The following is a 10,945-nucleotide window of genomic DNA, read 5'->3' as shown; positions in this document are numbered from 1 at the left end:
ATCATCATCATCATCCATCCATCATCCATCCATCATCATCATCCATCATCATCATCCATCCATCATCATCATCATCCATCATCCAAACATCTATCATCATCCTCCATCAGCTACTTCTGTCTGTGAGTGGTTGTAATGTTTTGGCTCATAAGGATGACTTCCTATCCAGGTGGTGGATCTGCGTTGGGGGTTTCGAAACACCTCATTTGGAGACCACGAGGACTGGGAGATCTCGCTGCAGGAGATCAGGACCTGTCAGAGGGTCTCAGCTGGACCGGCCTTCGTTGTGAGTGTGTCCTCCATTTCCCTAACCAAAGAATAAATAAATAAATATCTAAAATAAAATAAAATAAGAAAACTAAAAAATAAACTAAAATAAAGAACAACAAAAAAAAAAACTATAAATGAACAAAATTCAACTAATGAACCAAACTAATAGTTTTAAATGTTTTGTTTTACTTAATAAACTGATCTTGGGCTTGGATTTAGTGGTGAGATGTGCAGTATGAGTGACAGGTGGGTGGGGTCACATCAGGGATCAGCTCTGACTCACTTCCTGTTCAGTGATTCACAAGTGGACAGGTGAGAACAGGCAGAAGTCCTCATGGACTCTGATGATCTGTAGTGAAGGCAGGGAGCAGGTGGAAGAGAGCACAGAGAGGTGGATATCCAAGTGATTTTGTTGATAATACAGCTTTTTGCTTGTTTGGGTTCCTAAGGGCCTGCTGGGGAACCGGTATGGCTCCCGAGTTCTTCCTCGTCTCGTTCCGGAGAAACAGTTTGAGGTCCTTCTGTCCAAACTTTCCAAAAACCCTGAAGGTATCAAGCAGCTGCAGCGGTGGTACCTAAAGGACAACAATGCTGTCCCACCCACCTACGTCCTTCAGCCAATCACGGCTCACTTCCCTCACTTCTGTGACCTTCGACCTGAGGACAAGCAGCTTCATGACAACAGTGTCCTCTCCTGGCGCTTCACGGAGATGCAGCTGCTGCAGCTTCTTCGCTCTGCGGCCGCTGACTCCAAGGCGGACGGAGACAACACCTCAGAGGACACAAGACTCTTCTATACATCAGGTGAGAGAGAGGAGACCTCCTCCAGCTTGTCCTCTTCTGTCTCTCAGAGCTAATGTCTCTCTGTCCTCCAGTCACAGAGAAGGAGTTTGAGGACGGTTTGTGGAAGGATGACACAAAAGTGTTGTCTCTGGTCTTTGTCCGGGAGATTCCTCGGCAGAAGATCAGGGACGGTCCAAAACGTTTCGCCAAGTTCATGGATGTGACATTTGACGGGTTGCTGGATGCTGAAGCCCTGGACCTCCTCAATAAGCTGAAGTCCCGGGTCTACGACACATGCCAGAAGATTCTGAACCTGCACTGCGTGGAGCTTAACAAAGGAAGCATCGAGCCGAAGCATAAAGAGCATGCTCAGTACCTGGATAGCATCTGTCAGCAGTTTGTTTCACAGATGAAGGACCGGATCAAAGCTGTGGTTGGTCCGCTGGAGGAGAGGAGGACGATCAGAGGACGAATTGAGGATGAGGATGACAGGATGGTTGAAGAGGCGAGGCAGCATGCCGCCATGAGCGCTGACCAAAGTAAAGGTGTCCTTGGCAGAGAGGGGCTTCTGGGTAAGATCTGTCTCACCATGTGGGAGTCCACCACAGTCCGCCATGGTCCGGTGGTGGTCCACGGTGATGCTGGGATGGGAAAGACCGCTCTATTGTGTAAACTGATCCAGGAGATGCAGTGTCTCCTGGAGTCAAGGGTAGTGCTGGTGATCAGGCTGCTGGCGGCTTGTCATCCTCGGAGATTCAATGTCGACCATATCCTGCGGAGCATCTGCCTCCAGGTTTGTCTGGCATGCAGTTTGGCTCCACCCCCTCCTTTGATGGATCACCTGGAACTGCTGCGGTTCTTCAAGAACATGCTGGAGGACGTCTCTCAGCAGGGGAACACTCTGCTCATCGTCCTGGACTCTCTGGACCAGCTTTCAGACCAACATCACGCCCACAAACTGCGCTGGCTGACCGCCGATGTCCCACCAAACGTCCACCTGCTGGTTTCCATGGACACCAGCAGCGAGGCATTCGCCAACATGAGGCTGAAGCTGGGCACCCTGCAGGGCTTCTTTGAGGTGGAGTGTTTGTCTCATGAGGAAGGTGAACTCATTGTGGAGTCGTACCTGCGAGAGTGTCAGAGGACGTTAACTGCAGAGCAGAAAGACGTGGTGCTCAGGAGCTTCGGGTCCACCGGCTGTCCCCTCCACCTAAAACTCATTCTGTCTGCCGCCAAACGCTGGACCTCCTTCGTCCCGCCCACCGTGCTGCTGCTGGGCGCCAGCACACAGGAAGTGATGTCACAAACCCTGCTGAGGCTGGAAGAGAAACATGGGAAGGAGCTGGTGGGTGGAGCTTTGGGATACATTGCTTTAGCAAGGTAAGAAGACGACACGTTTCTGTAATTCTGACATAAGTAAATATATAAAACAGAAGTAAGAGTTCTGGTTCAGAATAAATTTTAATCAAAATCCAGTTTGTCTATTTAGGTTATTACCAGAGAAGTTCCTTTCACTTTAAACATGCAAGGCACTAGGACCATGTAACTCACACTGCGCTCTGCAGCTACGTGTTGAGAGGAAGGGTCTCTGTCACACGTTTAGTTAAACAGGACAGACTTGATGCTGAGTTCATGCTGCGAGTTGTCGACTCTGAAGCTGCGAAAACAAAGTTTTAATCTCATTAATCGAATCACGAAGAAAAGAGTCAATCAAACAAATTAGTTTTGTGATGTTCAACACAAGGAGGGACACTTCATATTTTTGAAGTTTTGTTTTTCTCTTAGAAAATAAACATTAATCTTACAGATTATGCATTTTTTTAGTTTTTAGAGATTAATTTCTAGTGGTTTTTTTTGTTTAGTGGGAGTTCTTCCTGAACGGTTCTGTTTAGTGTTTCTGTCTCTCTTTGTGTCTAAAATCCTTCAGGCAGATTTGTGTCCAACAGGACGGCGTCTCAGATGCTGCCTGACCCCTCAGATCTGAAATCTTATTCTTCTTTATCCCATAATGCCACAGGGGAGGTCTGCTGGAAGTGGAGCTGCGTGATGTCATGTCCCTGGATGATGATGTCATCAGTGAGGTGTACAGACACACTCTCCCTCCGACTCCCTCCCTGATCCGTCTGCCCCCCCTCCTGTGGGCCCGGCTCAGATGGGACCTCCAGGACCAGCTGGAGGAACGCTGGACTGATGGAGTCATTGTTCTCACCTTCAGCAGCCGGTAACCAATCAAAATAATCAATCAGGCGATCAATCAGATGAGTCAGATGAGCAATCAGGTGATCAGTCAGGAGATCAATCAGGTTCAGGGTTTGCCTTTTTTTGGGGGGGGGGGGGGGGTTGCCTAAAAGAAAATAATGGCCATTTTAAAGTGAGTTTCTGTAGAAAGATTTTGAATAATAAACATCTTACCTGCTGCAGATAGCTCTTTGGAGGAACAAGGTAGAAATCTGAACCAGAAGATGAGCTAATGGCTAGTTTGAGTAAACATATGATTCAAAACCTCTGAGCTTCGTGATAGAGGAGTTTTTACACAGAAGTCTGCAGTAAGAACCAGCAGCAGCAGCAGCTAGCTGTAGCACTGGCTTCATCTTCCTTTCTGAATAAAACATCCTGAGATTAAAGGTTTAAAATTTAAATGTCTGTGTGATGGTTCCAGTCCATCTGGACCGCGTGAACGAGTCAAGCTTGTCCCAGACCTCCGTGTAGATCCTCAGGACAAGTCCTAGAACTGGTCTCTCGCTGAGCTCAGACTGTCCCTGGAGTCGAGCTCAACGACACGTTTACACAAACTGTTGTGACTTTTGGGTCAGAATCCACCAGAATTTATTTACACAAACAGAAAAAACAGATTCTGGTTCTGAGGAATGACTGAACTTAACGTTAGAAACGTTCACGATGATCCTGAGGATTTTATGGGATATTTTCACAATGATTTGTTTTTCATGTTTAACGTACAAGCAACATGACTGGGAGAAATCTGAGAACCATCGAGAATGTTTGGAGACATTTTAAGGACGTCCTCACGAAGACTTGTCTCCAACAGAAACTACTGTTGTAGACTTCCTGTTTAAAAACTCTTTGGAGCTGTTTGCGGAGGATTTTGCCAAATGTTTTAAACTTAAAAAGAATCATTTAACACGTTCATCTCAAGTCAGCTTGACTTCACAATTATTTCAACTGAAATATGACAATTCTGCAGGAAGTGCTACAGCTAGAAGCTGCCGCTGATGTTTGTGCTTGTGAATAACAGCAGAACTGAAGATGTTAAGGTTCTCCACGTTGATCCTTTCTAACTAGCCTTTCATTCATCAGTCCTGTCCAAATGGAGGTTGTCTAGAACAGGTAAGATAGTGTTTACAACTTTTACACAGAAGCATTTTAAAATGGCTCTATTTTAACCTTTTGGTATATTTTGTTGTTCCTCTGGTTCTGTCCAAACTCCTGGTTCTGTTTTTAAACACATTCAGGTTATTCTAGAATAAAGTTCAGGCGTTTGTGTTTAGGCGCGTTTCTGAGGCAGTCTCCGCCCGCTACCTGACATCAGAGCGCCGGGGGCGGAGTCACAGGATCCTGGCTGAATACTTCTCAGGCCGGTGGTCCGGAAAACTGAAGCCGGCGTCTCTACCGGGTCTGACTCTGCTGCTGTCTGACAGAAAGGTAACGACGAGGCCTCTGATGAAGAACTGGATGAAAAGGTAAAGCAGGTCAGAAGCTCCCTCTGATTGGTTCTCCGCTGCCACAGGCCCCGCCCCAGCCGCTGTGGTTTGCTCCAGGATTGGCAAACATCAGGAAGCTCCAGGAGCTGACCTATCACCTGCTGCACGCCGGCCTGTGGGAGGAGCTAAAACAGGAAGTTATAGGTAACGGAAACAGAAAGAGCTTGAATTTATATTGTGAATTACTGACAAATATTTGGTCATCTTCGGGTTTCTGAGAAGTCCTGAAAAAACCAGAACTTTTTTACTCTCCTTCATGTCTCCATAAAAGAAACACATTTAACTTTAGAATAAAACTGGACTGGAACCAACTGTCCATTTAAAGAAACTGGGTCTAAGTTCCATCACTGTTCAGTGGATCCAGTTTGTCCAATCTGATCATGGACCAGGGTTTCTGGTTTCAATGGTCCCAGAAGACCCAGTGTTTCTGGTCTCAATGGTCCCAGTGGATCCAATTTGTCCAGTCTGATCAGTAGACCAGGATTTCTGGTTTCAATGGTCTCAGTGTTTCTGGTCTCTATGGTCCCCGAGAATCCAGTGTTTCTGGTTTCAATGGTCCAGTGGACCTGTTGGATAGAAATATCTTCTATTCATTTCACTTACACACCAGAAACCACACCACTGTTTCTGGTCTCAATGGTCTGGTCTCAATGGTTCCAGTGGACCCAGTATTTCTGGTTTCAGTGGTTCTGGGTCCACTGGGACCCAGGGCCAATGGTCCAAAAGAACCCAGTGTTTCTGTACTCTATTGCTCTAGCGTATCCGTTGATTCTGGTCTCAATGGTTTCAGATTTTCCAGGGTTTCTGGTCTCACTGGTCCAGTGGACCCAGTATTTCTGGTCTCAGTGGTCCTAGGTCCACTGGAACCCAGGGCCAATGGTCCAAAATAATCTAGTGTTTCTGTACTCTATTGTTCCAGAGTACCCATTGATTCTGGTCTCAATGGCCGTGCTAATTAGTTATAGCCGCAGCTTTGTGCACTCCACCCATCTTCGGACGACTGTACGTACATATTCGTGTTGTATCTCGGTGCAATGCCAATAAAGTTTATTCTGATTATGATTCTGATTTCAGAGTATCCAGGGTTTCTGGTCTCAATGGTCTGAGAGAACCCAGTGTTTCAGTACACGGTGGTGGCTGAGTGGTTGGAACAATCGTCCTCCAGTGTAAGAGTTGGGGGTTCGAATCCATCAGCATTCACATGCTGAAGTGTCCCTGGGCAAGACACTGAATCTGCATTGCCTCTGATGTGTGTCCCATTGGTTTATGAATGTGATCTAAAAAAAAAGCACTGATTAGTCTCATTAGAATGATTTGTTCAATTAGCTTTGTAGCGATCTAGTAGAGTGCTGTATGAATGGATAAATGAGGGCACAGATTGTAGTGTAAAGTGCTTTGAGTATCTTGATCAGATAGAAAGGCGCTATACAAGTACAGTCCATTTACCATTTACTGTATTGTTCCAGAGTATCCAGTGTTTTTGGTCTCAATGTTCCAGTGAACCCATTGATTCTGGTCTCAATGGTCCAGAGTATCCAGTGTTTCTGTTCTCAGTGGTCCAGTGGACCTATTGTTTCTGGTCTCAATTGTCCCAGAGAATCTACTGTTTCTGGTCTCAATAGTCTGGTCTCAATGGTTCCAGTGGACTTAGCATTTCTGGTCTCAATTCATTCATTCGTTAAACCTTTATTTCTACAGGTTAGTCTCACTGAGCCACGAGGACTCATTTACACGAGAGACCTGATTTTAACAAAGAACACAGATGAGGTACAGACATAAAAAGCATCTTAAATGAAAGGTAAATAGAAGAAATTATTTTAAAAAAACAAAAAAAAAAAACAAAAGCAGCAGCATTATAAAGCAATGTAAAATACTAAAAATGGTCCAGTGGACCCAGTATTTCTGGTCTCAATGATCCAGAGGACCCAATGTTTCTGGTCTCAATAGTCTCAATGGTCTCAGTGGACCCAGTGTTTCTGGTCTCAATGGTCCCAGAGTACCCAATGTTTCTGGACTTAAGGTTTTCTTTAAATCCAGGTTTTTGGCCTTTGTGGTTTCACTGGACCCAATGTTTCTCGTGACTGTGGTTCCAGTGGACTTAGTCTTTCCAGTCTTAGAGGTTCTGTGTGTTCACAGGTAATGCAGAATGGTTGTACTGTCAAACCCGAGTCCTTGGGGTTTCCAGTGTGATCTCTGACCTGGACTGGTGTTTCCAATACATGAACTGTTCTGAAACCAGACTGATCCGTGATGCACTGGTTCTGATGAAGCCCAGCCTGGACTTTCTGCACAGTCACATGGGTCAGTGTGATTCAGCTGTACTCTTGATTCTGTTTGGACCAGGAGTTGAAGACCTGATGTGTTTTTTTTTTTCTTTCATGTTTCAGACAAATCTCTGTTTTACTCTGAGCTGCTGGCCCGACTGTCTTCCCTGTCCGCCTCCTGCCCTGCTGTGATTGGTCCACTATGCAGCCAGTGTAATAACTGGCTCCAGACCTGTCCGGAGCCAGTCCTGATCCCAAAGAACAGCTTCCTGCAACAACCAGGGGGAGCGCTCCAGCACATACTGTCTGCTCCGCATGGAGGTTAGTACCTGCTAATTCAAACATTTAGAGGGAGTGGTGGCGCAGAGGTTAGAGAAGGTGGGCCTGTGATTGGAAGATCGCCGGTTCAAGCCCCGGTACAGACAACATCAAAAATGTGGGTGGGGTAGGTGAAGTACCCACACTTGCCCCCACCCTCATTCGCCCCACCCTGGGCCCATGAGCAAGGCCCTTAACCCCCATCTGCTCCCTAAACAGGTCTCTCTTGAAAATGAGTTCTCGTGGCTCAATGAAACTACCTTGATAAATAAAGGGTAAATTAAATTTTTTTTAACACCAAACAGATCCTCATAAACCCCCGGAGATCTGATGGGGCCCAATGTGAAGAGACATGATATGGGGAAACTGGATCAGCTTCTGATTAAAGACCTGAAGATTGAGAGTGCAAGATGGCCATGGATCCTTAAGCTTCGTTCTGCTAAGCCCCTGTTAGCCCTGCCTTAAAAACTGCCTTTTATATTTATATTCTCGCTGCCTCTGCATTGGATTCTTCCTCTGAGATTGGTGTCGTCGCAGGACTGATTTGACGGAGCTGTAATATGATCTCTAAATTTAAAAAAATCTAAGACAACGGCCTGGAGATACAGCTACAGCCTCGAGCCGCAGTGATGCGGGAGCAGGTACATCGACCCTGCCCTCGCCGGGCTCTGGAGTGATGGTCAAGTCGGCTCTGAAGTCAGATATTCTGGCTTCAAGTAAATCTAATTCACAATGATAATTTGGATGGAAATGAAGGCGGGTCTGACGGATTATTTTAATTTTATTAATAATGAGCTGCAGGCAGTGAGAGCGCAGCTTGCTGAGAACACTGAGGCCCTCAGAGCAGAGTTTGACCAGATCAAGCTAAGTGTTACAGAGACTGAAAATGGACTGTCTTTATGCTCAGATGAGGTGGGGGTTCTGCGAGGGACCATGGTGGAATTGAAAAATGAGGTGGATGGGCTGAGAAGAAGGCTTGAATCCATGGAGGGGAATAAAAACAGAACAATGTTAGAATTATTGGAGTTCTTGAGTTGTCGGGCTCGTGCACCTCTACAGTGATAGCCAAGATGCTAACGGAGGTGCTGAAGCTGGACAAGTTGGTGTCATCATGCCATGATCTTCAGCTCTCACTGGAGCAGTTTGTAGCCGAGTGTGAAGTGGCTGGGATGAGAACCAGCACTTCCAAATCTGAGGCCATGGTCCTCAACCGGAAAAGGGTGGATTGCTCTCTTCAGGTCGAGGGCGAGGTTCTGCCTCAAGTGCAGGAGTTCAAGTATCTTGGAGTTTTCTTCATGAGTGCGGGAAGAATGGAGCGTGAGATTGACAGATGAGTTGGTGCAGCATCTGTAGTATTGCAGACTCTGTGCCGGTCCGTTGTGGTGAAGAGAGCGCTGAGTTGTAAGACAAAACTCTCTGTTTACCGGTTGGTCTATGTTCCTATCCTTACCTATGGTCATGAGCTCTGGGTAGTGACTGAAAGAATGAGATCACGGATGTAGGCGGTTGACATGTTTCCTCTGCAGGGTAGCTAGACTCTCCCTTAAAGATAGGGTGGAAAGTTCAGTTATCCGGGAGAGACTCAGAGTAGAACCACTACTCCTCTACATTGAGAGGAGCCAGTTGAGGTGGTTCAGGCATCTGGTAAGTATGCCCCCTGGGTGCCTCCCTAGGGAGGTGCTTCGGGCATGTCCAACTGGGAGGAGACCTCGGGGAAGACCCAGGACACACTGGAGAGACTATGTCTCTCGGTTGGCCTGGGAACACCCTGGAATCCTCCCAGAAGAGCTGGAAGAGGTGGCTGTGGAACAAGGTGTCTGGGCCTCCCTGCTCAAGCTGCTTTCCCTGCAAACTGACTTTGAAACAAACAGAAGATAATGGATGGATGGGTGGAAGTCACAGTTTTTCAGATATTTGCAGCTGAGACATTTTGTGAGGTCTAACTCTGATTGTTTTCCTAAACATTTTGTGGTTAAGATTTTAGAATGCAGGTCTGATACCAAGGGGGCCCTTAGCACAATCTATACACTGCTCAGTTCATACCATGAGACCATTTTGGACTCCCTTAAACTGAAATAGGAAATGTACTTGGAGGAATCCATATCAGACTCAACCTTGGGAAAGATCAAGAACATTTACTTATCCTCAACCTGCCTGAGACATGCTATAATCCATTTCAAGGAAGTGCACAGTCTGCACTGGTCCAAAGACAAGCTGTCCAATATCAAAGCTGATCTGGACCCCACATGTAATCGTTGTAAACAAACTCCAGCTACACTCTTGCATACATTCTGGACCTGTCCCAAACTGTGGACTTTATGGCAATCTATTTTTGACACCTTCTCTGGTATATGTGGGAGAACTGTTCACCCATTACCGTTCATCTCACTGTTCGGGGTGGTCCCTGTGGATAAGTCCTTCAGCAAGTATGAGAAGGATGTAATTGCTTTTGGCTTTCTTCTGGCCAGGAGACTTGTCTTGTGCAGTGGGAAGGACCCACACCCCCAGCATATGTACATTGGATAAGTGAAGTGATGTATCATATTCATCTGGAAAAAATTAGTATGCCCTGAAGGGTTTTGTTAAAAGATTTTTGGACACTTGACAGCCTTTTATGTTGCATGTGGAAAACTTGACAATGCCTGTTTAGTTTATATGTGACAGATCCGGTGTGGGAGGGGAGGGGTGGAAGGGTTTTTTGTTCTTTGTGTTCTCCTTTTTGGCTGTATGTTAAAAAAAAAAATCAATAAAAAGACTTTGATTAAAGACCTGAAAATTCATTTCTGACTCTTGCTGGGTTTTCAGGTCTGGTCTGTGTGGATGTCAGCACTGTGGTCCAGCTGCTTGTATCGGGTTCAGATGATGGCGTGGTGATGGTCTGGAGTCTCATGGACCATCAGCTTGTGCACACTCTACTGGGACACACAGGTGAGTCCGACTGCGCTAGGCTGTCTGAAACAGTTCTGCACTCGGTTTGGTTTAGTGTGAACTTTTGTTTTTCTACAGCTTCACTTTTATCTGTGAAAATCAATGAAAACTCCGCCCATTGCCTATCATTGGCTGTTGATGGCTCTCTGAGGAGGTGGAGCCTGACAAGCGGCCAACAGCTGCTTTGCATCTATGAGGCGGTGCCAGTGGACTCTGTTCCCAGGGCTGTTCACCTGGTCGAGTCAGACCAGCTGCTGTTTGTTTACACCTGGACCCAGGTAGGTGTTGGGCGGAGTCGGTTTCACTCAATTTCAGAATGGTCCTAAAATCAAATAATGCAACAGATGCTAAAAAACTTGAAATATCTCAAGGTGTGTCTGTCTGCAGAGGTAATTTCTACACGTGTGATTTTGGGTGTGTGGTGTCTCCTCAGGTGTGTTTCTGGGGGTGTGGTTTCTCCTCATATGTGTTTTAGGGTGTGTAGTGTCTCCTCAGGTGTGTTTCTGAGGGTGTGGTGTCTCTTCAGGTATGTTTTTCGGTGTGTGGTGTCTCCTCAGGTGTGTTTTTGGGGGTGTGGTGTCTCCTCAGGTGTGTTTTTGGGGGTGTGGTGTCTCCTCAGGTGTATTTCTGAGGGTGTGGTGTCTCCTCAGGTGTGTTTTTGGG

General features: G+C 46.3%; 1 protein-coding gene across 1 annotated transcript in view; it reads left to right on the top strand.

Moving 5' to 3' along the window:
* Positions 1-10,945, top strand: part of nwd1 (NACHT and WD repeat domain containing 1) — a 14,666-nt gene that overhangs the window by 675 nt on the left and 3,046 nt on the right. The window contains exons 3-12 of the mRNA XM_037674430.1: positions 170-286; positions 720-1,074; positions 1,146-2,433; positions 3,071-3,274; positions 4,560-4,713; positions 4,799-4,916; positions 6,909-7,073; positions 7,160-7,357; positions 10,160-10,282; positions 10,361-10,560. Coding sequence (XP_037530358.1) covers positions 170-286; positions 720-1,074; positions 1,146-2,433; positions 3,071-3,274; positions 4,560-4,713; positions 4,799-4,916; positions 6,909-7,073; positions 7,160-7,357; positions 10,160-10,282; positions 10,361-10,560 — 2,922 coding nt within the window. The remainder of the gene's footprint in view (positions 1-169; positions 287-719; positions 1,075-1,145; positions 2,434-3,070; positions 3,275-4,559; positions 4,714-4,798; positions 4,917-6,908; positions 7,074-7,159; positions 7,358-10,159; positions 10,283-10,360; positions 10,561-10,945) is intronic.

Source organism: Nematolebias whitei, chromosome 3 (genome assembly GCF_014905685.2).
Source record: "Nematolebias whitei isolate Nwh7 chromosome 3, NemWhi1, whole genome shotgun sequence".
Taxonomy (NCBI): Eukaryota; Metazoa; Chordata; class Actinopteri; order Cyprinodontiformes; family Rivulidae; genus Nematolebias; species Nematolebias whitei.
The sequence above is the reverse complement of the archived record's forward strand: the minus strand, read 5'-3'. Positions and strand labels throughout refer to the sequence as shown.